General features: G+C 45.1%; 1 protein-coding gene across 2 annotated transcripts in view; it reads right to left on the bottom strand.

Moving 5' to 3' along the window:
• The window catches only part of SYNPO (synaptopodin), a 109416-nt gene that overhangs the window by 47894 nt on the left and 35098 nt on the right, over nucleotides 1-26424 (bottom strand). For both annotated transcript variants that reach the window (XM_066590403.1, XM_066590402.1), the window contains one exon: nucleotides 21693-22540. In XM_066590403.1, coding sequence (XP_066446500.1) covers nucleotides 21693-22101 — 409 coding nt within the window. In that variant the 5' untranslated portion in view covers nucleotides 22102-22540. The remainder of the gene's footprint in view (nucleotides 1-21692; nucleotides 22541-26424) is intronic.

Here is a 26424-nt window from a genome sequence, read left to right as displayed (position 1 = left end):
ATTTCCTATGGGATCTTTAAAGAAAAATTTCATCGGACTCGCAAGCCACGCAATTTTTACCATTGAAATTACTGGACGCACTTGCAATCTTTTCATGTTCACGAATCGCAAGTACATGGATGCAATGCGTTTTTTAACATGCATTGCACTCGTACCCAGAATCGCAAGTTTAAGAGTGGGATATTGGCCCATGTGAATGCACCTCCAGCTATACTTTCTCCCTCTCTTCATTAACACAAGCCATCAATACTGGATCAGCAGGGACCTGCTGTCTTATACCCACTAATCAGCTGTTCACCGTGTCAATGTGCTAGTGTACTCAGCTGTTTTCTGCAGGAAGTGGACAGTGCCGTTCCCTCTGCAGTGGCAAAGCTTGGTATCCCAGGCAAAGTGATTGGGAACTTTGTGTGTCATACCAAGCTTTACCACTCCAGTGAGAACGGAGCTGTCTGCTTCTTGCAGAATCAGCCCCGTACATGAACATATCAGTGCAGTGAACAGCTGTTCAGCGGGGGTCCGTGGCGACATTCCCCCTGCTAATCTACTATTGATGGCCTTTCCTAAGGACAGGCCATTAACACTTTACAACTGGACAATCCCTGCAATGGATCCGCATAGGTTCCTATTTAAATGATGGGGTCCGAACTGCAATACCAAACAAAGCCTATGGACAATAGTGGCGCAGATAACTCCTTCAATAATGAATTAGTCCTATGTAAGATATGTCCTAATCTGACGCTTTTGTGTCTATGATGCCTCTTTTCAACATTTTTCTACAGAAGTTCCCGATGTGCTTCCAACAGAAGGCTCGAGCGCCATGGTTTAGCTCTACTACATCTGTATCGAGGCACTTGAAAGCAGCCACTGGCCTGGAGCTCTGACAGAATCCAGATGACAGCTCCCTCCCAATAGCAGGTTACTCCATCTGTACTTTCCATTCACGATTTCTCCTCCCAAACTGCACACTGGGAATTTTATGATTTGCGAATACTAAGATACATTGTAACCGCGCAGTAATATCCAGTCCATGGAACAGATGTTTGAGCTATTATACCGGCACATGATGGAAGCGTAAAGTGGCATCTACAGGCACAAGGCGTAGCAGACAATACAAGAAACCTAAAGGCCTACAAGACAATACAAGACACCTAGAGGCCTACAAGACAATACAAGACACCTAGAGGCCTACAAGACAATACAAGACACCTAGAGGCCTACAAGACAATACAAGACACCTAGAGCCCTACAAGACAATGCAAGACACCTAGAGGCCTACAAGACAATACAAGGCACCTAGAGGCCTACAAGACAATACAAGACACCTAGAGGCCTACAAGACAATACAAGACACCTAGAGGCCTACAAGACAATGCAAGACACCTAGAGGCCTACAAGACAATACAAGACACCTAGACTGCTACAAGACAATACCAGACACCTAGAGGCCTACAAGACAATACCAGACACCTAGAGGCCTACAAGACAATACAAGACACCTAGAGGCCTACAAGACAATACAAGACACCTAGAGGCCTACAAGACAATACAAGACACCTAGAGGCCTACAACTATCATTAGGGGGGAGGTTGTTCTGGGGATTTACCTACCAACAGCTGAGCCCGTTAATGAGCCAGATGAAGAAGCCTTAATACTGGCATCCTCAGCGCTTCGCCCACGCCTCCAGCGCTCCCAACAGAACAACCACAACAGCTGCCTCTACTCCCAAGGCATGCCCAATTTCCACCGCCTGAGATGCCTACGAAACCACTGCTATCATCTTACCAAAGGCAAAAGAATAGAAACCCATAGAGAGGCGACGAAGAAGAGGACTGGGCTCTGAGATACAGTCACATATTACAGATCAGGGACACAACAAGTGGAAGGAAGTCCCTCGTCTGTAATTAAGGTAAAGAGGTTTACACAAAGCAGATTATATCGCTGCCAGTTATCACACGTCTCACACTGACTTGTACGGGACTTTTGGTGCGCAGATATGCAGAAAAATGGAGCCGGTCCTATTTTTTTTGTAAAGAGGGAATGAAAACACACTCATTGAAGTCAATGGGCTCTATTCTCTGCGCCTTGTGCGCACAATGCGTCCGTCTGAAGGAGCCCGGATACTAAGGGCACTCTCACACGAGCGTATTTTGCAGCACGCCGGGAGCACGCAGCAAGTACGCAATGAGATGTCGATAATCCCCATACGCTATCTTGGCGTGTATGCACACGTATGATGCGACAAGATAGAGCATGCCGCAATCTTTTTTGCACGTGTGTGAGAGACACAATTGAAAGTCAATGTTGAAATTGGTATTGCGTATTATGCGCGCAAAATCTGTACGTGTAATACGCGGTAACATACACTCATGTGAGGAAGCCCTCAGCGGTCATTAAACGCTGTTAAATTACATAACGATAACACACTAGTGATGCCACCAATAATAATATCATATAGAATGTGATATCCCTACAGACACTAGTGATGGCTTATATAATAATACTATACACACTAGTGATGTCATCGGTAGTAATATCATATGCAATGAAATTTTACTACCTACACACACTAGTGATGACATCACTTATCCCCGTGATATAGAGTGTGATATCACTGCACGCACCAGTGATGCCACCAATAATAATATCATATAGAATGTGATATCACTACAGACACTAGTGATGGCTTATATAATAATACTATACACACTAGTGAGGTCATCGGTAGTAATATCATATACAATGAAATTTTACTACCTACACACACTAGTGATGACATCACTTATCCCCGTCATATAGAATGTGATATCACTGCACGCACTAGTGATGCCACCAATAATAATATCATATTGAATGTGATATCACTACAGACACTAGTGATGGCTTATATAATAATACTATACACACTAGTGATGTCATCACTTATCCCCGTCATATAGAATGTGATATCACTGCACACATTAGTGATGACATCACTTATCCCCGTCATATAGAATGTGATATCACTGCACACATTAGTGATGCTCTCCATACTGTGATATACCTACATAGTGGCAATATCTCCAATTAATTATCCCACACACCAGTAATGCCAGACATGTATACTGCCCTATATACTGTACATACTAGTGATGCCACCAGTAGCATCATAGAGAATGTGATATTACCATTACTTTAATAGTGATATACACTAGTGATGCCACAAGTAGTAATGTCCTAGAGAATGTGATATCGCTACAGACACTAGTGATGCCTTATATAATAATACTATACACACTAGCGATGCCATCAGTAGTAATATCAAACACAATGTAGTTTTACTACCTACACACTAGTGATGACATCACTTATCCCCGTCATATAGTGTGTGATATCACTGCACGCACTAGTGATGCCACAAGTGATATGCATCATAGAGTATTGTATCACTGCACACATTAGTGATGACATCACTTATCCCCGTCATATAGAGTGTGATATCACTGCACACATTAGTGATGACATCACTTATCCCCATCATATAGAGTGTGATATCACTGCACACATTAGTGATGACATCACTTATCCCCGTCATATAGAGTGTGATATCACCACACGCACTAGTGATGCCACAAGTGATATGCATCATAGAGTATTATATCACTACACACATTAGTGATGCCACCACTTAGTCCCCTCATATAATGGTGATATTAATACACATAGAATCATAGAATGGTAGAGTTGGAAGGGACCTCCAGGGTCATCGGGTCCAACCCCCTGCTCAGTGCAGGATCACTAACTCATCCCAGACAGATGTCTGACCAGCCTTTGTTTGAACACTTCCATTGAAGGAGAACCCACAAACATACTAGTGATGCCACCAATTATACTCATCATATAAAATGTGATATCACTACACACATTACAGAAGACTCCAATCCTGTCAAATATACAGCCATGCTCCCAGCCTCACACTATATACCGTGCCCACACACACAGTTTAGTACTTTCCTATGTACTTCTATACTGTACGCTCTATTCTTTAGGCATGCCACCAACCATTACGGTCATATATGCTGTAATACTACACTAGTGATGCCACCAAATAATACTGGGCTATAGAAGCCTGTCGTCATTATATGATCCCTCCTTGCACTAGTGATGCCACCACTACATGATGTTGCTACTGTTGTCGCTGCCAATATGATCTGATACACTGAAATCCTACCCCGCATAGTGGTGATTCCTGCATGCCGTAATCATATCCCACATACTAGTGATGCCATCCGTTAATACTGACCTGTTGGCTGTGATAACATCGCGCAGCCGTGATGCCTCCAATCAATACTGACCTCCATTATGTCACACTATTCCAAACACTAGTAATGCCAACCATGAAGACTGCTCATGATACTTAGTGTTACATCCAATTACGACTGATCTACATACTGTAATACTACCTGCGCATCAGTCATGCCCTATATACTGTAATACTAGCCCACACACCAGTGATGCCACCAATTAATTTTGCCCCATATACTGAAATACTGTTTCAAACACTAGTAATGCCCACAATGATAGCGCTCTATATAGTGTGATATATAGATGCCTCCAATTAAGATTAATCAATATACTATATCACTACCCCACACTAGTAGTGCCAGACATTTATACTACCCTATATACTGTACACATTAGTGATGCCACCAATGAATACTGTTCTATATGTTACAGAACACATTAGTGATATGATCAATCAATTAAAGCGGCCATACAGAATGCGATACACAGTAATGTGATACATCTGGTGGTGCCATGCTGATACGAACATATTACACTAGTGATGCCCTCAATGGATACTCTCAAGGTCCCCGTACGGTCTGTAGACAGATATACTTATCCATGGGCATATGGAAGTAGATAAACATTGAACCCCCTGAAGCCGTGGTCACAGAATAGAGGTCCAAATTGGAACCCATTACTCTCTTCTATCAGCTGTAAACTATAGTAGTCGCTCTTAAGTATGTCAAAAACAATAAGTTGACTTTTAGCATACGTAAGGGGTTAATAGAACATATTTTACACGTCTTTGTAATATTATAAGCGTTTTTTTTTGCTATTTTGGCCCCCGTTTGGTTCAGGTAAAGGGGATCCCTTGGATTAAAGCCCCGTGACGGCTGGTTCTACCTGGTGGGAGTTGCTCTTCTGCCAATGTATCCCGAGTTCTAAGTAGTTTCAGTACTTTTCTAGAGACGGCTCCCTAGCTCCAGTCCCCACACCTGTTGCATCTGCAGCGGTCTCACCTCTAGCAGCGTCTCTGTGATCCGGGGCTGTCTCTTTGTCAGTCTGTGCTTGCAGGCTCTAGACTTGGTTCATTTAACCGCACTCCCCTCCTCTGCTAAGTGCAGGCAGATTGGATGTCCTGGATGTGCTCTGCAACTGGCTGTGTCTGTCAAAATAGCTCCTCACCACACTGAGCCGCTGCTGACGCAGTCTTCCTGCTCTGTGCCTCCCTCTGCCTTCGCTTCCAACAAACTTCTGCTTCTCACTTTGCTTTCCTCTCGGTTCAGGAAATTTCCTTCCATAGTCAATGAAACTTTTTCATAGTACTTTTTGAACACTTTTCAGACAGGCGCATACACTCTCCTCCCAAGGATAATTGGGCACCCAAGCAAGAATCAGAAGTAGTACTTATTTCCATATGTTAATACTTAGTGGGGCCCCTTTACCCGAATGGCATGAGATACTCTTCGTGGCATACTTTTTACTAACATCCAATACACTTTAGCTGATATTTCCCTTCATTCATCCTGCAAACATCTGGGAAGTTCTTGAAAAGAAGATGCATCAGCCCATTTATAAAGGTGGAAGGAGCGTTGTCATTGGACAGTTGAGCAATGGAAGAATGTTCCAGCATCAGTGAGGCAGTAACAATGCTGTCGAGAGTGATCAATAGGAGTGCCCGCTCCAGTGGCCCCATAGTAGGGTCAGCTACAATATCCTTTTAGATAGAGTAGGCAATGGTGCTCCATTAATGGTTGCAGTCACAGTACTAAGTTGCTAGCCTCAGTGACCCAGGAAAATGTCACTAACATTGCTTTCTTGTCTCCTTAGGCCTCATGTCCGCGGGCACACATGGTTTCCCAGTGCAGAATCCAGAAGCAGATTCCAGCTGTGCCCGCAGACATGAGGCTAAAAAATACAATATACTCACCTGTCCAGACACAGCGCGGGCATCTGAATAAGCCTTTAGGGCTTTTTTACACAAGCATACTGTATATCGGCTGGCATTTTCACGTCCGGCCGAAATAAGCTACCATCTGATGCATTGGATGCCAATGCATCAGATCACACAGGTGTATTCCCATGGCGTAAAAGCGCCTGGCCGGGCAAGGAAAGGTAGTCCTGGAACTATCTTTCTGGCCGGATTACGGCCGCTGCCATAGACTCCAATGGGAGCCAATGACAGCGGCCGGAGAAGGGAGGTGGGAGCGAGTTTAGCAGCATAACTGCTAAACTCCCTCTCCCTTCTTTTCTCCTCTCCTCCCCTTGCTGCTATTTACAATGGGAGAGGGTGGGGTGGGGCGGAGCTAAGCTCTGCCCCGTCCCCTCCCATTGCTGGCTGTGGACAAGGGGAGGGGGTGGGAGCTTAGTCCCGCCTCCTCCTATTGCAAACAGCCGGAGTGGAGGAGAGAGGAGGTGAGCTAGCAAGGAGGGAGGGGGAAGGGAAAGACAGCTTAAGGCAGGGTTCACACAGGGCGGATTCCCGTCGGAAATCTCGCGGTTTAAGCCGCGGCGGCTTTGAAGCGGCTCGGCCGCATGCTTTCCCGTTGCGGCCAGCTCTCCCATAGAGGAGAGCGCGGCCGTGACATAAATAAACAAAAAAACGAAGGTAAACAGACATGCTCAATCTTTGGAAACCGCGGCTGCGACCGCCGCAGCCGCGGTTTCAGCCGGATTTACCGCTGCGGATTAGCCGTCCCGTGTGGACGAGGTTTCTGAGAAACCTCGTTCACATGGCTGGCTAATCCCGAGATTAGCGGCCGCGGGCGGTTTTGCCACGGGCGGATCTGCTGCGGCAGAACCGTGGCAAATCCGCCCTGTGTGAATCCAGCCTAATAGAGCTAAACTGTCTCCCCCCGCCTGATGGCATATATGCCACGCCCATGCATCAGATGGTAGCATATATTGGCCGGCCGTGAAAACGCCGGCCGATATATGCTCGTGTGAATAAGCCCTTAGGCCAAATGTCCACGGCTGGATTTGCTTTGTGGAACCTGCGCAGGGCACCCACACGGGAGATAGGATGCATCAGCATCCTCAAAACAATTTAAAGCATGTGGATGTCATTTTTTTCCCCCACAGTGCGGATCGCATGCGTGGGAAGAAATCGCAGCATGCTCTATTTTTCAGCGCATCTCGCAGGGATGGCTACGCATTGAAGTCAGTGGAAGCCATCCGATCGGCGGCACACCTGCAGCTGTCACTGTGGACGTGCCGCGGATCCACAGGAAAGCAGAAGATTTTAAAAAAAATTGCACTGCGCATGAATCTCGCACCTTGGCCGATGCGTCCGGACGCATCCGCTGTGCCGGAGAAAGAAGACCTGGCACGGAGGAGATCCGCGCTGGATTTCCTGTCCATGTCTGCGGGCACTGATGGATTCCACAGATGGGATCTGTGCGTGTGAGTGGGCATTGGGCCTAACGCAGGTGTGAGAGCAGCCTACCAGTGCCATTTATGATGCTGCCCTTAAATTGGCAGCCTCAGTGACCCAGTAACAATGTCCCCAACAGTGCTCAATAACTGTACCACCCCTGTGGCCCCGTAACATGGGCAGGATCCATAACAGTGGTAGACCCGTGCTGCCATGTTCTCAGCAGCCACAGTTCTCAGTCAGGACAGCCCCGTTCCTATCAGCATTACTCTCGCGTTATTTCATGTGACGATTGGCGGCTGTCTAGCGTCTGTGTATTCTGCGCTCTCGGACACACCTGGTTTCACCTCTGCTTCCTCTATTTCTTTCACACACAACAAAAGCTCTCACATTCCATGGGAATGTTACAAATATGAGATATTGGCTGCTACAAGGCGCCAGGTGCCAAGATCAGCTTATTGAGATAAAGGAGATTAGATGATAAGGTGAATTTGCGGGCATCGTGTATGGATTGTGTTCTGCTTGGAAATTCCCTCAGTACTGATAAGCATCATCCCCTCAGTGAGATCATCATACATGTGAGGATCATCATCACAGACAGCCATTATTCTAATTGTTAAGTCTGTAGACTTAAAACCCTCATTCATGGCGGCTGTAAGCAGGACCCTCAGCCATCAGCTGTAATATGTGGAGACACCTGAGAGTAAGTGTATGATTCTCCTGCAGCACCTCCACAGGAGAAATGGAGCATTACACCGTTTTTTATTTGTAAGGGAGGGAAGTTTACATTTTGTTGTACCACGGTTGTTTGTATGCAGAGTGAGTGGGCAGGAACATAGGACTAAGAGGAAGGAAGGGGGTAGGGATGAGCTTCTCCCGTCAGCAATGCGGTGACTCTGCCCTGGACCCTCTGATGCACCCCATGTAGCCAGGGCTTCCTCGTGTGGCCACCATCTGAACCAATGTGGCCAGTGCCAGGGGCTGACCAGTGCATCTCCTCTCTGCCTGTTACATGGGAAAGAAAAGCCCATTCATGCAAGTAGAAGCAAGTTGTAGACTGTCAGCCCTGCCAGGCCCTCGGAGCTTGTGTCAACAGGCCTCAATACCACTGGCCCCCCTGGAGGACAGAACAAGTCCTCCAGGGTGCGAGACACTTCTTTTATCTTACAATTTACTAATAGGTTACATGAAACTGGACGACCCTTTAATGGGGTTGTGCCAAGATGGCATCTCCTGTCTGGGCATATGACCCTCATAAAGCAGGTCACATAGGAGATGCCCAGAGTGTGACAGGCAATCTGGTAAGGGGGCAGAGATGGAAACGTGTTTTTGCTGGAGTTGTCCTTAAATAATAGTAGTGTGTCAATTGGTTGACATCACATTGATTGACACTGAGCAGTGGAGATCCTGTGCTGGCAGTAAACTAGTTTGGGGCTCTTTATGTAATGGGAGCTATTGCGGTCTAATGGGAGAGGGGCTACAAGAAAACTAAAAACGCCAATGGAGTCAGCCGGGATGCGACCGTAAGGGTGTGGGGCGAATCCCTTTGGTCAGGGCATCTAACAGATTCTCTTTAGTATATGATGTTAGTTTTTGGAAAGAGGCCACAAAAAAGCTCACGGGTCCAGAAGTCCTCAGCAGACCTGGCAACAATGACTGGCAAATTGTGTCTTCATGGCAAACCCTTCGTGAGGCCCAGGGCCATAAGTAAAGGCTCAGGGGCCCTGATGCAAAAGGTGAGCTGGGCCCCCCCTCTATCTGTACCCGTACCCATACCTAAACCATGCTGCACAGAAACATAACTTGAAGCTTCTGGGCCCCAATGCAAAACCTGTAACAGGGCTCCCAACTATAATGCTTTATTCATAGTACTGGGTTCCCTATATGGAGAAGAGAGGCCTTATGGGCCCCCTAAGGCTCCTGGGCCCGGGGGCAACCGCATCCCCTGCACCCTCTATAGTTACGCCCCTGGTGAGGCCTTTGGAAGACATTCTGTCCCATATTTGACCATCTTACTATACCTAAAGTAATAGATGCACAGGTGGTTTTAGAGGAGTACAACCCGTACAGGTACAGGGTGCTAATCAGCTGTCCCTCCTGAAGGGGCGCCACAGTAGGCCTGGCTGCTAAAACCAAAGCTATAGACCATCATGACTTTTAATATTACCCTATCCACGGGATAAGGGATAAGTTGCTGATCAGTTAGGGTCCAACCCAAGAACGTGGATCTGGTGGTCGCACATGCGTACTGCTGCCCTATTCTATTCAATGGGACTGCCGTAGATAATGCTCAACATCATTTTACAATGTCTGACTTCATAGAATTCCATAAATTTGACGTTTCATTAATTTCTATACGGAAAAAAGAAGATTATGTGGCTTGAATGAAGCAAATGTGGCGTGTTGATCACCGCCAGCCCCGGTCATCAGTCTGTTCGCACTTCCTCTCATCTTACATCTGCTCCATTGATGTTCTCTCTCCATAGACCCTTTCAATCAGGGGATATCAATTATTCATACATGTATATGCAGTCCACCTGACTGCTGAGCTACCTGAGAAGTGTGAGGTCAATGCACTCCAACGCGTGTCTGCTCTGTCTTATCTCACATTACCCCACCTGTCGTACAAAGTACTAGGTGACATACTGCTACAGAAAAAGAAGGGGCATCAGCGGAAAACACTAAGACACTATGATGCATCTCTGTAGGGTCAAATGTTAACCCTTTCCAGTCCAATTTGTATCCTGGTTTTCCTAGGGGGCTTAAACTTTTTCTGCCGTTATACAATGGCGCTATCTGCTGGCTAAAGCCAGTACTGCATGAGGTGACACGTTGGATAGGCTCCGACAGCAGAGAGGCTGGCAATATACAGTAAGAGAACCCCGACGGGCGTCTTCCAACATCGGAGCTGTACGGCCTTAAATCATAATGTCTTCACAGGTCAGACAGTGGATTGGAAAGGGTTAATGGGGGTCTGCTATAGAGTCTTTAAACTGTCTAAGATTAATAATGGTGGTATATAGGATGCGTCTACAAAACCAGAAGGAGGTGAGCATATGACATGACTGAATGCATTTCTGCTCCCCTTTTATTACACACAAAGTAAGCAGGGGTGGGGCTTATGCTAATTGGCCTTAAAAGAGGTGTTCCTGGGTACTTTTGGGGGCACTCCTGGCTGGAATAGGGGCAGGGCTCAGCTGTGTTGGCCTTATGTTAGACGGCACCCTGTGCAGAATTTTTATCATTGCCCCCCCTCCCCCCATTATAAGAAAAGAACTATATATATTGAACTGATAGGCAGTCTGCTATTGTCTGCTTTCACAAATAAACCAGAACAGCTCAGTTAATAAATATAGCACCAGAATTATGCTTATAACATAAATACAGTATCAGAACCAAGCCTATAACATAAATACAGCAGCAAAACTAAACTTATAAACACATCTCGAACCAACCTCAGTACATAAATACGATACCCAATCCAAGCTCATAACATAAATACAGCACCAGAACCAAGCCTATAACATAAATACAGCACCAGAACCAAGCCTATAACATAAATACAGCACCAGAACCAAGCCTATAACATAAATACAGTATCAGAACCAAGCCTATAACATAAATACAGCAGCAGAATCAAACTCCTAACATAAATAGAGCACACCAGCCTCCGTACGTAGACACAATACTAGAACCAAGCTCATAACACAAATATAGCACAGATCCGAGCTTAGTACATAAATACAGTAGCAGAACCAAGCAATTGTGTAGTGAGGGGACTGATGGGCTCACAGCTTTGTCTCAGAACATCAGAGGAAAGGTGACAGAGTCAGGAGGAGGATTTTACATGTAGATCTATAAAACACTGCCACATGGAGAAAGAAGATCCCCTGATTGGCAGGTCCAAGGTAGGTGATCGCCCTATGCCTACATTTGTCTGGTGCCCTCCTTTATGAGCTGGACCATGTGGGTCACACAAACAGTAGCTAAGGCCAGTAATGGGCTTAATATCCCACAATTTAGGAATCACATGTTGGTAAATATATAGCTGTAAATAACAGACCAGCCCCCGTCACGCACGCTATACCTCTTTTTTTTTTTTTTTCTTAGTGTTTACGGTTTTTTCCCCATTTTTGTTTTGTTTTTTAATGTCGACTGTTGGTCAACTACACAGGTCCGGCTCCTGAGGCTCTCCAGGTTGGTCATCAGTTACGGACAATTTAGTTTGTCGTTGCCACCAGAATAAGGGGGATCTCACACAAATGGATTTTAATTGCGCAAAACATGGGCATTGAAAGGCATGTATTTCCGTATTTTCCTTGACACTTGCGGGTACGAATTGCATATACCACAGGGGGAAGAAAAATCGCAGCATGCTTCATTTTAGTGTGCATTACGCATGGACGGCCTCTATAGATGTCTACGGATGCGAGCGATTCACACGTTGCCTATGAGTTCTGGAAACGCTTGCAACTTGATAGGAAAATATACAGAAAATCCAGAATGCCGGCTGGAGAGGAGAGATCTTTCAGGTGAGTTGCGGCAGTCAGCAGGGGGGAGCAGGGGGGAGAGAGGGAGAGAGGGATCTCCCCTCCGTTCCTCCTCGCTCTCCCCCGCGGCTCCCCGCCCGCCGCCGGCAGCCGAATCTTTAGAGAGGAGCGGGCAGATACTCGACCAAGGCACTACTCGCTCAAGTAGTTAGCCTTAGCCTCGCTCATCTCTACTAACATCCCATCAGTCCAAGTATTGATGTGCTCTCCTATGGAATGGACTGTAGATATGGTGTACATAGTCAAATGTTCTCTTGTGCTGCATGGTCTGTCACCTCTGTCGCACCATCATAACACTACCTTTACATTACACTATTACAGATGACACAGAGAAGTGACTGGCTGTCAAATGGCAGCTACTCCAACGAACATTACCTGATTTTTACAATTTTGATGAGCCTATCTCTCATTTTGAAGGGGTTGTCCAGTTAAAAACTCTGGATGGTCTATCCTCAGGATAAGTTATCAATAGTTGATCGGCGGGAGGTGCGTCAACCTGGAGCCCCGTAAATCAGCTGTTTGCTGGGCTAGTGCACTCCTACACTGAGATGATTTCTGTAAGAAGCAGATGGCTCTGTTCCCACTGCAGTGGCCAGACTTGGTATTGCAGGGCCAAGTTCCCAATGAAATGAATATACAGGGAATGGATAAAAATATGAAAATACCATACGAAATGCATGCCTTAAGTTACATGGCATTATAAACCACATTACAATAAGACATGTAGAGAACGATTTCAAGTGGAGGTAATATGACACAGATGCTGCCGGGCAGAAGTGAACATCAGCCCGAGCAACAAGGTCCCATTGGTCAGGGGTTTGAGCCACTTAGCTGCTGTTACTAGCTGGCTCCCAAAACCACCCGGAGCAGGGCAAGAGGTGAAGTAAACACAAATTTAGTGGGAAAACTCTCTGCCAAGCCAGGATCAAAAGGGCAGCTCAGTGCTCATGATTAAAATCCCAGGCATTTTGTAGGGTGTTTCCATATTTTTGTACATCCCCTGTAATACTTGTAATACCAAGTTGCCCCACTGCAGTGGGAATGGAGCTGTCTGCTTCCTGCAGAAATCAGTGCACGAGGGCACTGGCCCAGTGAACAGCTGACTTTGGGGGTTCCAGGCAACAGACTCCTATTAATTTACTCCTTTGCCGACGATAGGCCATCAATCATTAAAGGGGTTGTCTAGTTTATAACTAGACAACCCCTTTAAGCTATTAAAGCCAATTTTTAAAAAATATACCATAACTCCCTATATATTTTTATATTCCCGATTTTAGTGTTTTGTTGTTGTTTTAAAGCAGCATTGTAATATATCTAAGTATTAATAATGTAACATGTTAACCCTTTCCAATCCTCTGTCTGACGTCTTAAGACATTATGATTTAGGGCTGTACAGTTCCGATGTTGGAAGACGTCCGTTTGGGTTCTCTTACTGTATATTGCCAGCCTCTCTGCTGTCGGAGCCTATCCAACGTGTCACCTCATGCAGTACTGGCTTTAGCCAGCATATAGCGCCATTGTATAATGGCAGAAAAAGAGTAAGCCCCCTAGGAAAACCAGAATACAAATTGGATTGGAAAGGGTTAATAGATTGGAATATTATGTGGAATAGTATATGTGCCTCCAGGTACCAGACGCTGCCCAGACACCGTGACATCCAGCCTGGATCAGCAGACTTTCGGGTTACATCAGGGCTGCGCATATGATTATCGGTCTCTGAATGCACAGAAGAAGCTCTTCTCTTCGCTGTTCACAATGAAAGGCCGTTCTATATCGGAGAGCTGGCTACGCTGGCCAGGGACAAGGGCGCACTGAGCTGGGCAGATTAATACATATTTGTGGGCACAGATTCAGTACAACTGGCCATTAATTCATTAACATCTCTGCTCATTCTGGGCTAAAAAGTCAAGTGGGCGGTGCTTGCCTGTATGAGTGCCCATGCAGCTACGCAGTTGTCGCCAAACGTTTTAATACTGACACAAATTTTGGTTTTTACAAAGTTTACTACTTCACTGTTCTCGGATCTTTTAAGCTACATTCACAAGGGCCAAGTCACGCTGCCAACGCACGTTTTACACGCAATGCGAGGCGTTTGTGTCACGCGTGTCAGAGGATTGCAAGTGTTTCCCATTGAATACTACTGGGGCTACTGTGGGGGTCACTATTACTACTAGGGCTACTGTGGGGGGGGGGTCACTATTACTACTGGGGCTACTGTGGGGGGGGGGGGGTCACTATTACTACTGGGGCTACTGTGGGGGGTCACTATTACTACTGGGGCTACTGTGGGGGGGGTCACTATTACTACTGGGGCTACTGTGGGGGGGGTCACTATTAGTACTGGGGCTGATATAGGGGACACTATTACTACTGGGGCTGATATAGGGGCGTACCTCAAGCTTACGTAAGGTATGTTTACAAGTGGCTGAAATGCTGCGCAATGTCCGCAGCGGACATTTCCGTGTCAAATTGCGCAACACTTTTCTGCATCCAAAAACCCCTCAAAATCCGCGGATTTTGACTGGAAATCAGCCGCGCATCCGCAACCGATTTGATACTATGCGGCCTCCTCACTAGTCTTCTTTCAGTCAGCACTCCCCGACTTCCGGTTCCCAACAGCCTGATCAGGTGCGGCGCTGCTGGTCCGGTGATGCTGGTCAGGTGAGGCCACTACCGGCCGCTGGGCACTAGAAGCCGGGGAGCGCTGGCAGCAGGACGCCTACGGAGGATGTGAGTGGAGCGCCACATGGTCCGACATGAGCTGCAGATATGCAACTGACTTCCACTCAGAATCAGCACCATCGTGTGGCACATCCAGGCCTTCCCATTCAAGCATGATAGGACACCAGCAGTGAGATATAGCACAGGATCCACCCCGTATAGGGGAGACTATATTTTAGGTAGCGTGCCTGTTCCTACTATATTGTAGTAATTGCAACTAATTCTGGATCCTTCATAGCAAATCAATGACAACTGCTGGCCTGCAGACAAGATGACAGGCCAGCTGACCCCTGCGGCCTGATCCCCGGCACAACCTGCCAGATGACAGGCCAGCTGACCCCTGCGGCCCGATCCCCGGCACAACCTGCCAGATGACAGACCAGCTGACCCCTGCGGCCCGATCCCCGACACAACCTGCCAGATGACAGACCAGCTGACCCCTGCGGCCTGATCCCCGGCACAACCTGCCAGATGACAGGCCAGCTGACCCCTGCGGCCTGATCCCCGGCACAACCTGCCAGATGACAGGCCAGCTGACCCCTGCGGCCTGATCCCCGGTACAACCTGCCAGATGACAGACCAGCTGACCCCTGCGGCCCGATCCCTGGCACAACCTGCCAGATGACAGGCCAGCTGACCCCTGCGGCCCGATCCCCGGCACAACCTGCCAGATGACAGGCCAGCTGACCCCTGCGGCCCGATCCCCGGCACAACCTGCCACTGACATGTTACTCTTCAATCATTCCTGTAGCCGAGGCCTTAAGTCCAGCCATTAATCTTCACTGCAAAAGGACAGGGGGCCATGACTGAGGAAGAACTTAGCGGCATGTCTAAACTAGAGCGTACTATATGGTAACTGTCTCCTTCAACTCTTCCAGTGCCAGGGGGCATATTAAATACCTACACGCCCCTTTGGCAATAAACTTGTAAAACCTCACTTGGGAGCCTCTTGCCAAAACATTACACATCTGCAGATAAGTATAAAAGATAATTTGCTTTAACTGTAAAGTAATTACACAGATAATTGCAGAGAAAATCCCCCTGGTGCCCCGTCATGTACAATACAGGGTCCTAACACAACACTATCAACTGGCACTACCCAGCGGTGCCAAGGAGGCACCAGAACACTTCCAGCCTTGTCAGAGAGCAGTTATTAAAATGAAATATCCCGTGCCCTTTGATACATCTGAAGCTCGCGGTTATGCGGGAGAGGTAACCATTTGCCTAGGATACCTAGATTTCTGTATGCACAGATGGTACATATGGCGGTTCAGGCATGTGGGGGCGAAGTTCAAAAATTAGCTACGATCTCCATGTCTAAGCATTATCTGTAGGAATAGTTCTGCCAGCCCAGCAGTGAATATATAGTTAAAGGGGTTGTCTGGGCTTTTTTCGAACTGCTGAGCTGTCCTCCGTTGAAGTAAATGGGGCTGATCGGCGTGCCACACATGGACCGGCTGAAAGACAGCAGCCATGTTTTTTAGAATCCCAAATAAGCGCTTTAATCTGTAATTCTATTGAGTGAATGACAGTGAATTCAGTGAATTCATTCATTCTCCCATCATTCTTTCCTTTTTCCTCACCAGCTGCAGTATAGCATTTAGCACTTATGGCATTTCAGTTATGTTGTGTTCTTCCCTCCCTTATGTACACATCGAAAACTGTCCCCGACTGCCATCGGGTCCTCCCATAAACAACACCCAGTTTCTGTTAGTTTATTCATTTAAAAACCACCAGAGAAATGGAGACCTGAAACCCTTTGTAGATATAGTTTCAGGTTTGGGACCACTTGCATCTGATGGTCAGAACCATGCTGAAGGGCATTATCCTGAGATGAATATTCATTAATAATATGGCATTTCAATGTGAAACTGGCTTTGACACCAATAAAGTCCACCATAACAAGTGGCATCCTGGAGGCCAGACTCCACTACGAGTTAATGGTCCTTGGAGGACAACTGCACTGGACGTCATCTTCAAGCTCACGTTGGTGGTCACACTCCTTCACCCACAAACCTACCCCAGAAGAAGTCAATCGACAACGAAGAGTTCTTTGAATGAGGCATTTTGCTAAATAGCATGAGAGCTCTAGATCAGAACTAAACTAAAGAAGTATATATGGCGAGTAGCAGATTATAGGGAGGAACCATGAAGCATGTGCCCTGACGCTTCTGCCACCTTGGGGACCTAAGAGGCCTTTACCACCCACCCTCCTTGTTGGACATTAAGTGATCCTTTCTAGTCAAGAAAAGGTAATCATGCATGTATGTGGCAAAACTTTTGGCAAAACTGGCTTAAAAAACCCTCATAATAGATTCCACTCTATGTCAAAATCCAAACATAAGGAGGAATTTATCAATAATGTCTCAAAGACAACTAAAGAGGTAGGCTGAAGAGCTGCACATTGTTTACTAGATTTGGCGTATCTTAGACTTTTTCTATTCTTTATACCGCCCTTCGGATGTTATAGATAAGACTAGTCTTTTGCATCAAAAACGCACACCATTAATAAACTTGGCGCATTTTACCACTCGACAAAGCCACACCCATATTCTAAGTATATGACCCAACCAGTCAAGTGTGCCACATATTACTGTTCTTTATGACGTGTGGCAAGGGGGTTTACTCTTGCTATACCTCAACATCAGAGAAATGGGCACCACACGTGTATAAAGGCTCCAGGAGACTAGATTTCTTTTAAATCTGGCACTTGACAGTTTTACTCCACAGCAAACAGGTATATCATACCGCGCATAGAAAGTCCATAATTCAGGGTTCACAAAGCCACAGGGCCACCATCACTACCCCGCCCGGGGGGTGGCGGGTCTGGAGGGCATCCTCCTCCGTCACAGTCCCAGAATGGGTCCACATCAGAACTCAGTGGTCAAAACTGGACCTCAGGCTTTCAACCCTTCCAGCTCCACTGAGCTGTAACTTCCCCTGAGTGTGTCAGGAACTAAAGGCCCATTTAGACGGGATGAATGTCTGCCAAATGATGGGACATTCGTCCCTCGCTCTTTCCCGCTCCTCTCCATTGGCTTAACATAGTGGCCATTCAGTACTGACAGCTGCTTTTTACGCTAAACGATCATCGTTCAGCTCATTATCCATCGTTTATACAGCATAAAGGATAGATGATGAACTGAACGATCGTTCAGTGTAAATAGGAGCCGTTCAGTATTGAACGGCCACTATGTTAAGTCAATGGAGAGGGGCGGGGAAAGCGAGGAGAGAAATCTCCTGCAGCCTCCCTGCCCCCCTGCTGGCCGCTCTGTCAGTGAGTAACAACACGGGAGCTGGTATGTTCGGGGATGAGTGTCGGGCATCGTTTGCCCTACATTCATCCCATCTAAATGGGCCTTAAGACTTTTATATTGGTTCCTGCCACACCCATAGGCATCAACCCTCTCCTTCCAGGTCTCAGAATGCCTGTCTAGGCCCCTCTGCCGGCCACTCTATGTGCTGCGCGTCTACAGATGCAAAAACTATAATAAATCCAGAGAATACAAAATCTGCCAAAAATCTGGCATAATAAAAGTCAAAAACGAGACGCAACCACGATAATACATTTTTCCTATTTATTTATAACATGATGAAGGACTTGGTTCGAGTCCGAAATGCATATTTTGCTCAACATAAATAAAATGTATTTTCGGCAATGAGAAGTCATTTCAGGAATATTTTTTTTGGGCCGCACCGATAAAAAAAGAGTTATCTTCTTCTTGTCTACATTGTTGAAAATCAAGATATGCGCTATAATGATATCAACATGGATTTTATGGAATGGTCTCAAGTTGACTGTATGTCAAAAACAATTATACGTTGGTGGTTGACAGGCTTTTGTCTTCTTTTGGACATTAAGTTAAGATCTGCTTCTCGTTAGACTTTAGAAGATATTTTCTATTAGTTTTGGGAATATGTAGAAATATTGACTTAGAAATTCAGATATTTTTATCTTGTTATCACTTAACCCACGGTGCAACAGGATCAAATATTGGCAGGGTTGGTGATATGCTCTCATCGGTTTCTTCACACAATTACATTTCAGTTACATGTGTATACCAGGTGTAGAGAATGTATTCATAAGAATATGTAGTCACGAAGGCTAATAAAATGTAGTCTTCATTTGTATCAGGGGCGTAACTATACAGGGTGCAGGGGATGCGGTTGCACCCGGGCCCAGGAGCCTTAGGGGCCTCTCTTCTCCATATAGGGAGCCCAGTACTATGAGTAAAGCATTATAGTTGGGGGCTCTGTTACAAGTTTTGCATTGGGGCCCAGGAGCTTCAAGTTACGCCTCTGCTTTGTATATCTATTTAATGGTGTGTTCAGTTAAGATAGTGGACAGTCTTGTTGACATCACATGAACCAGCATAATCACCTGGTTCTCTCACATTATGTATGCGTATAATTAGCAACTGATATATTATATGGCTAGCATGCGATGGTGCCGGCAAATCTATATTGCTTATGTCTAGGTTTTATCTATTAAGCTACAAATATAGTCTAAAACAGCAATGATTAGCCTTGTAGATGTCCTGACTCGGACAGTGCAAGGTCTTCAAAAGGCTATTTTATAAATTAACTTTTGAATAGTGTGAAGGGGGGGGGGGGGGTAACTTTATTATTTTTACTATTTTATTTTATTTTTAGACAAAGTCGATGATTGTCCAGGCTACATATTATCTACCTGAAGAACGAGACTCCAAGTTTTCCACATGAGGAACAAGACTTTAAATGCTCCACCTGAAGAACAAGACTTCAAATGCTCCACCTAAAAAATTAGTGGAGAGAAAAATGTGATGGGTATTGGCGCATCCATCAGAATAGTCTCACCTGCCAGTGCGACGATCATTGGGTTGGCTGCACCCAAACAATTAGGCCTTTTCACAACCCACCATCATAACAAGAGAGAGAATCACATCTTCTGCACGTTCCTCTACCTATATTTATCCAAATCACTTACTCATTCAGGTAGCTTCACCCCTATCTTTTTTTCACCTTCTTATCCACCAGAAGAACAAGACTTTGAGAAGTCTCCACTATCAAAATAAGATTTGCGTTCTTCACCTGAAGAACATGAATTTGAGCTTCTTTTTAACTAAAGAGTAAGACTTTGAGTTCTCCACCTAAAGAACAAGACTATGAGTCCTCCATCCAAGACTCCAGTTTTTGTGCTGGAAGAACAAGACTCTAAGTTCTCTACCACGAGAACAAGACTCTGAAGTCTTCACCCGAAGAACAAAACTCTGAGTTCTCCACACGAAGAACAAGACTCTGAACTTGTCACCTAAAGAACAAGACTCGAACTGAAAAACAAGGCACTTGTACTCCACTTGAAGAACTAGGCTCTAAATTCTCTATAACTCAAACAAGACTTTACATTCTCCACTTGAAGAGCAAGACTCCAATTTCTCCACTCCAGATTCCACACCTGAAGAACAAAACTCTGACTTCTACTCCTGAAAAACAGGACTCTAAGTTAACCACCTGCAGAACAAGACTGAGTTCCTCACAAGAAGAACAAAATTCCAAGTTCCCAACATAAAAAACAAGAGTTCTCTGACTGATGAATCAATTATTTGTTGATGAGTGGACCATGTATTGATGACTCAAAAGTTCTGTGTTTACGAAAATTAGCACCACAGGCCCTTAGTCTGTGATACAGCCACCACCGTGTCTTAGCCGAGAAGGCAAAATATGTAGTAGGAGTCAATCTATGGTATTATGATGGAGAATTTCTGCAAAGAAACGGTTCTGTGGGACCGAGCAATGCATCGTTAGCTGCTTTCACAAACCTGGCAATGGACATGACGACAATGTTTCATTGTGACTTTAAGACTACGGCTTTCCCTCAGTAATCTGGGAAAGAAGATAGTCAAAGACTGCGCTAATATTTGTAACTAATTGTCTAAGTGAATGAAGCAGGTGGGTATAGTTGGTGATGTAACTCATCAGTGTCTTCCCACCCACTCCATTGTGAAGGAGTGCGCCGGAAGAGGAACAGAGGCTAGGTGAGCCTTTAGTTTTGTTAGTAGCACCATAATGTATTTCACTCTATGGGGAACATAAGACTTTAACCAAAAATGTGGGGGGTATTTTTTATTTGATGGACTCATAACACCTACTAAAGATAACCGCATGCTATCCAACATAGTATTTATTTAGCCACATTCGCTAAAACATGCTGTGTGCCAATAGTTTATTAGCAATCAGTCTCACAATTGAGGATGTCTGAATTCCTAACATGTACCCCATAGGTGTGGGCTGCTATGTGGAACGTTGTTGTGTTTTTATAAGAACAGGATGTTTTCTATGTCTGATAAAAATTCAGAGAGATACAACTGCAAGGGTCATGAATTGAAGTTGACCTGATATCCAGCAGTTGGATGCTTGTATCTTCAAACTTTACTCGACATGCATTTTACGACTTCAAATGAAAACCTTGTGTTAAATGAACATGTTGAAAGAACATATGAAAGCCTCCGAGAGAACAATAGACTTCTATGACATAGATCCCACATTGTTTTGTTCCTTCAGTGCAGTTGATACTAATTAACCACATGATTTCCCATTGAGAACTAGTAAAACAAGGCACTAGTAGTTGGCATAATCTTCTATTACCGTATCAGCATATAATGGATCATTGGTGGAACCATATCTTCACACCCAAGTCCAAAGAGAATCGGGATCTAGCATAAATTGGATTCTGAATTTGTATATGATTACGTATTATCTGTGAGAACCTCAAGATCATACATATGTAGGAGAAGAGTTGAACTTACATATCTTCCTTGGCTGTTGCACAGAGGACACCACCTTGGTGTTTGGCACAATTTTCCATTGAAGGTTGTTTCCACCTGCCTTGATAGGAACAGGATCCAATTTCATAAGAGCCTCAACTGGTTTGGTTTCTTCTTCCTTTCCAGTATTTCTATCCGTAGTGAACCCATTTGAAGGCTCATCTGGTTCTTCTTCAACTTTTGCCCACACAGCTGTTGTAACCTGAACAAACTCATCGTTCTCTTTTGATTTCCTTTTATTATTTTCCACTTCTGGAAACTCCACATCTGGGGTAGAATTCCAAGATTCATGCCCAACTGCATTCCGATCCCTGAATCCACAAGGATGGCCATGTGCAACTATGGACCCTCCCAATGAGTTCTGTGAGATTGTACTCGACTTCAGCATCATGACTTCTTCCTACCAAATGCTTTTCTTTGCTTAGAAGATTTATCACAGGAGGATCCAAAAGGAACTTGTCCACATGATCTGCAAAGCTAGATTGTAAAGGGTAATAAATCACCGTTATCAGCCAGTATTAGCGTATGTCTTCAGCAAATCCTACATTTCACAGATCTTTGGTCCATAGATATGTGTGGGTCACTTCATTTGTCTCCACAGTAAAGGATACTAAAACTATTTCGTAAAGCAGTTTCCAAATTTAATATTTGTATCTGGAGAAAGGGCGGATGAGTTGAAACGTAAACGTCAGTCCTCCTAAGGAAATGATGACTTCGAAACAAAACTATATAGGTTTGTGACTAATGGACAGTTGTTCCTGTAGCTTCAGTTCTGCTTGGCAGGCTTGCTCCTTCCTCTTGGATTTTCACAGCTTTTCCGTTCCTATGACCTAAAGTGAAATACAATTCAAGAGATTATTATTAAAAAAGGAAATTAACTATTAAAGTGCCAATGTACAGAATTCAGAGTGACCGTGTCTATTTGCCATGTACTCTCTTAGTAGCAGAGGCGTAACTTGTAGCTTATGGGCCCCAATGCAAAATCTGTAACAGGGCCCCAACTATAATGCTTTATTCATAGTACTGGGTTCCCTATATGGAGAAGAGAGGCCTTATGGGCCCCCTAAGGCTCCTGGGCCCGGGTGCAATTGCATCCCCTGCATCCTCTATAGGTACGCCCCTGCTTAGTAGTTTTAAACATAGTAAGTAACCTGTAGTATGTCTAAAAGTCTTTAAAGAGGTTGTCTAAAAGTAAAGCAGCTGCAGGAAATGTTCTAGAATAAAAGAAGCAAATATTAGCCGCCTGCTAATTTCCCTGCTGCCAATGTTCCGGTGGTCTCTGATGGTCTTTCTTTATTTTCCTGTACCAATGACATGCCATGCATACAACTGACTACTGCAACCGATCATTGGCATCAGCGGTTAGGTGATACTAACATGTACGGCGTATGACAGTGATTGGCTGCAGTGGTCATGTGCATATATGTCACGTCATCACTCCAGGAAAATAAACACAGACAGAACGACCAGTGCAGCAGAGGATGTAACACACAGTAATCTTTTAGGGTCATTGTGACGATGCGCCATGGCTTCTCTGTCACTGGAGCCATGGTCAGGTGCCGCCATTCCCAATATATTGTACGTCGCCTCCTCCGTCCCCCAGGTCACTGCCTGTAGCTCCAATCCCCTTCCATTATGGCCAGCATGCACTACTTAATCCAGTCCCTCAGCAATCGCACTCCACCGTCAGCTATAATAGGCGTCCTTCCACCACAGAGAATGCTTAAGCAATTACATCTTCTACTTCCATTTGTGACGAAGTCCCTGGTTGTCTTTATTCTGGTTCTGACTCTTGCCTGACTCTGACCATTATGACATCTGTGCTCCCTGGCCTTGGCTCTATAATCTTAACTTTGTTATTGCCTGCTGCCTTCCCTGACCTACAGCATGGAGATTATTATTATTGCACCTGTACTGCCAGCCTGTCTTCCAACTGCACTCATGTTGACACCTTTAGGTACCGCACCTCAGCCAAGTGTAGCACCGGCAGCCACTACCAGGACTAACTGTATGAGTAATGGCTCAAGTGTCCTGTAGCAAAGACCATATCCCACTTGGAGGAGTCATGGGTAAAAACTGGGTTTCCCCAGGTGCTGCCTCTACAAATAGCCCAAAGTCAAACCGGTGTATGACAAGGTGGATCCCCATCTGCCTTCTTGGCAGTCATGTCATGGAGAATGGCTTTAAAGAAGTTGCTTCAAGAAGACAAAGCCTATCTATAGTAGTTTTAGGACATCTGGACATTACAGTGGGGGCTCCCACTCTTGCAAACTCAAGCTACTCAGGTATAACTTGGATGGCCATTCATCTGCTTCAATCAACCCATGTAACAGGCAATTATTCATCAATGAACGACTGCCTATTTACTCTGAATGGAGGCAAATGGCCGGAAGAGGTCGCTGCCCTACTCCGCATCCATTCATTGAATGATTATCACTCCTGTGTGAAAGTACAGATGTGTATAATCGTTGGGGCGACTTAAGCACCCAACAGTTGTCCCATGTAAAGCCACCCTTAGAGGGTAGACAAGTGTGAGATTTTTCTTTACGCCTAAGAGACCTAATCCTCAGTTTTGCCAAGCTGCCTACACAGGTAAGAGTCGTCCAGAATGTCTGACTTTGGCCATTGTTGAAAATGATATGAAAATGATGGATCACGATGGCTGACGGCACACTGGTGAATGCCCAAAAAGTGATGTTGCGTGTTCAGTTTTTTTTCTGCTGTGGTTGGCTGTAAATACAACCCTACAGCATGATCGCCAAACCCAACTGATCATCTGCTACTTTGAGCAAGTCCATTATTTTTTTGTTACTTTATGCTTTTCCCCATCGACCAGTTCAGTATGGCAAGTTGCAGGAGAGATCGTTCGTATGAATAGTCCCATGGATGATAGACTGACCGCATACTAGCCTATCAAAACCTTATATGTGAGGGTAGCCTTAAACAAAAATAGAAATTCTATTAAAAACCCATATACTCTTCTATAGACAGGGCAGTAACTATAGGGGGTACAGAATAATAGTCACACATGGCCCTGGAGGGGGTCACATAATAAGATGCCAGAAGTATGAAAGGTGCATGGTTGGTTCTGGATTCTATTAGAGATTTTGCATTGGGGCCCAGGAACTTAAAGTTACGTCTCTAAATCAGGAACTATCAAAGAAGAAAGAATTGATGCCTTCAAACATAAAGACTTTGAAGACCAAAGGTTTTTAGTTAGACTGAGAAAATGCAAAAGTGACATCATGGAATAATTAGCATGAAGAATGGCAAATGTTCCATATGGATTACCATTCGATCATCTTGAAGAACAAATTCCTTCTGATGACTTTCATGCTTCAGTCTGTAGATTTCTTTTCTGGCGTCTATTAAATTGACTGTGAAAGTTAAGACTTTGATGCTCCTCAGTTTTGCCATTTACTGATTAGAGGTGTTTGAAATCAGATTGCCTTTTTATGCTGTTTGTATGAACAAGGATCCAATTTAGAAGAAAGAGCCTTCAAAGCGAAGCATTCTTTAAGTTCTCTATGATGGATGAACGGAAAATTGGCCATAGGTACATCACAAGCTTTTGAAATGCTTATTTTCATTAGGGTGGGGTGTTATAAACTCCAGATATGTATGAAGCCCCTCGCATACCTTATTTTGTCTAACGTTTTGGCATTAGTTTTTGGATTGTAAGGGATTATTGCTAGCACGGTTTAAGCTAAAAAACCAAATAGATGAGATATGTATTTCATACATTTATGAAATATGGGACTGAACCCTTAAATTTGCATGACATTTCATACTTTTTGCAGCATTTATGTGTTTTCCCAAAAATGGTAACCACTTAAATGGTGTCATGGCTGTCGGACACAGACGGTGGTGCCTCCCCGTACTCCCCCTTCCCAAAAACTGCAGACGTCAATTTTATTTTCTGCGCTGCAGACATTGTAATACACTTCTTGCCGTCTCCTCTGCCCATAAGGGCCGCACATAAGGGGATAGCATACACACTCCTCTTTCCTGTTCCCAACCTATCCAGACACTTGCTGGGTTTTTTAGGGCACCTCTGTCCACTGGAAGGTGCCTAAGCATTAGGTTCTTAGTGATTTTGTGAAGGTATATATGTATTCTGCTTGATTCTTGGTTTTGACCGTATGCCTTTGTATCCACCTTTCCTGAACTCTAATGCTGAGCATGAGAACCAATTACGGAAAGCAGGCTGGTGAGCATGTCTTCGATGCAGTGGAGCTAGAGCTGGACAGAGGAAGTGGCACTAAAGTCTCCGCTGGAGAACTCGGGAGACAACACAGCAGGTACGCCCCTGTCTGCCCAAAGATTACAGCATCCACATGCCGATCCAGATGCCGGCGAGCTTGACCCTGTCTTGTGCCAGTTTTTACAACTGTATTGAGACTATTCCTGGGGAGCCAACCTGGTGTTTTCATGCTGTGAAGGTCACATCCCTTGAAACGAGGTTAAAGGGTGAAAACCTGGGGACCTCTTAGTGTAGTTCTCAGGAATAGCCCAACGCCAAATCAGTCAGTGACACAGTGGGTCCACATCTACTGTGTTACAAAGATGTTGTCAGAATTAGTAAAGAAAGGCTGTTTGGTTTTGTCGAAAGCAGGCTGGGAGTGAAGGTACCGGCATCGTGCGCTGGATCTGGACTGCATCAGGGGTTTCCTTCTCGGATAACGCCTAGAATGTCACAGTGATGGCAATCTCT

Source organism: Eleutherodactylus coqui, chromosome 2 (genome assembly GCF_035609145.1).
Source record: "Eleutherodactylus coqui strain aEleCoq1 chromosome 2, aEleCoq1.hap1, whole genome shotgun sequence".
NCBI lineage: Eukaryota > Metazoa > Chordata > Amphibia > Anura > Eleutherodactylidae > Eleutherodactylus > Eleutherodactylus coqui.
The sequence above is the reverse complement of the archived record's forward strand: the minus strand, read 5'-3'. Positions and strand labels throughout refer to the sequence as shown.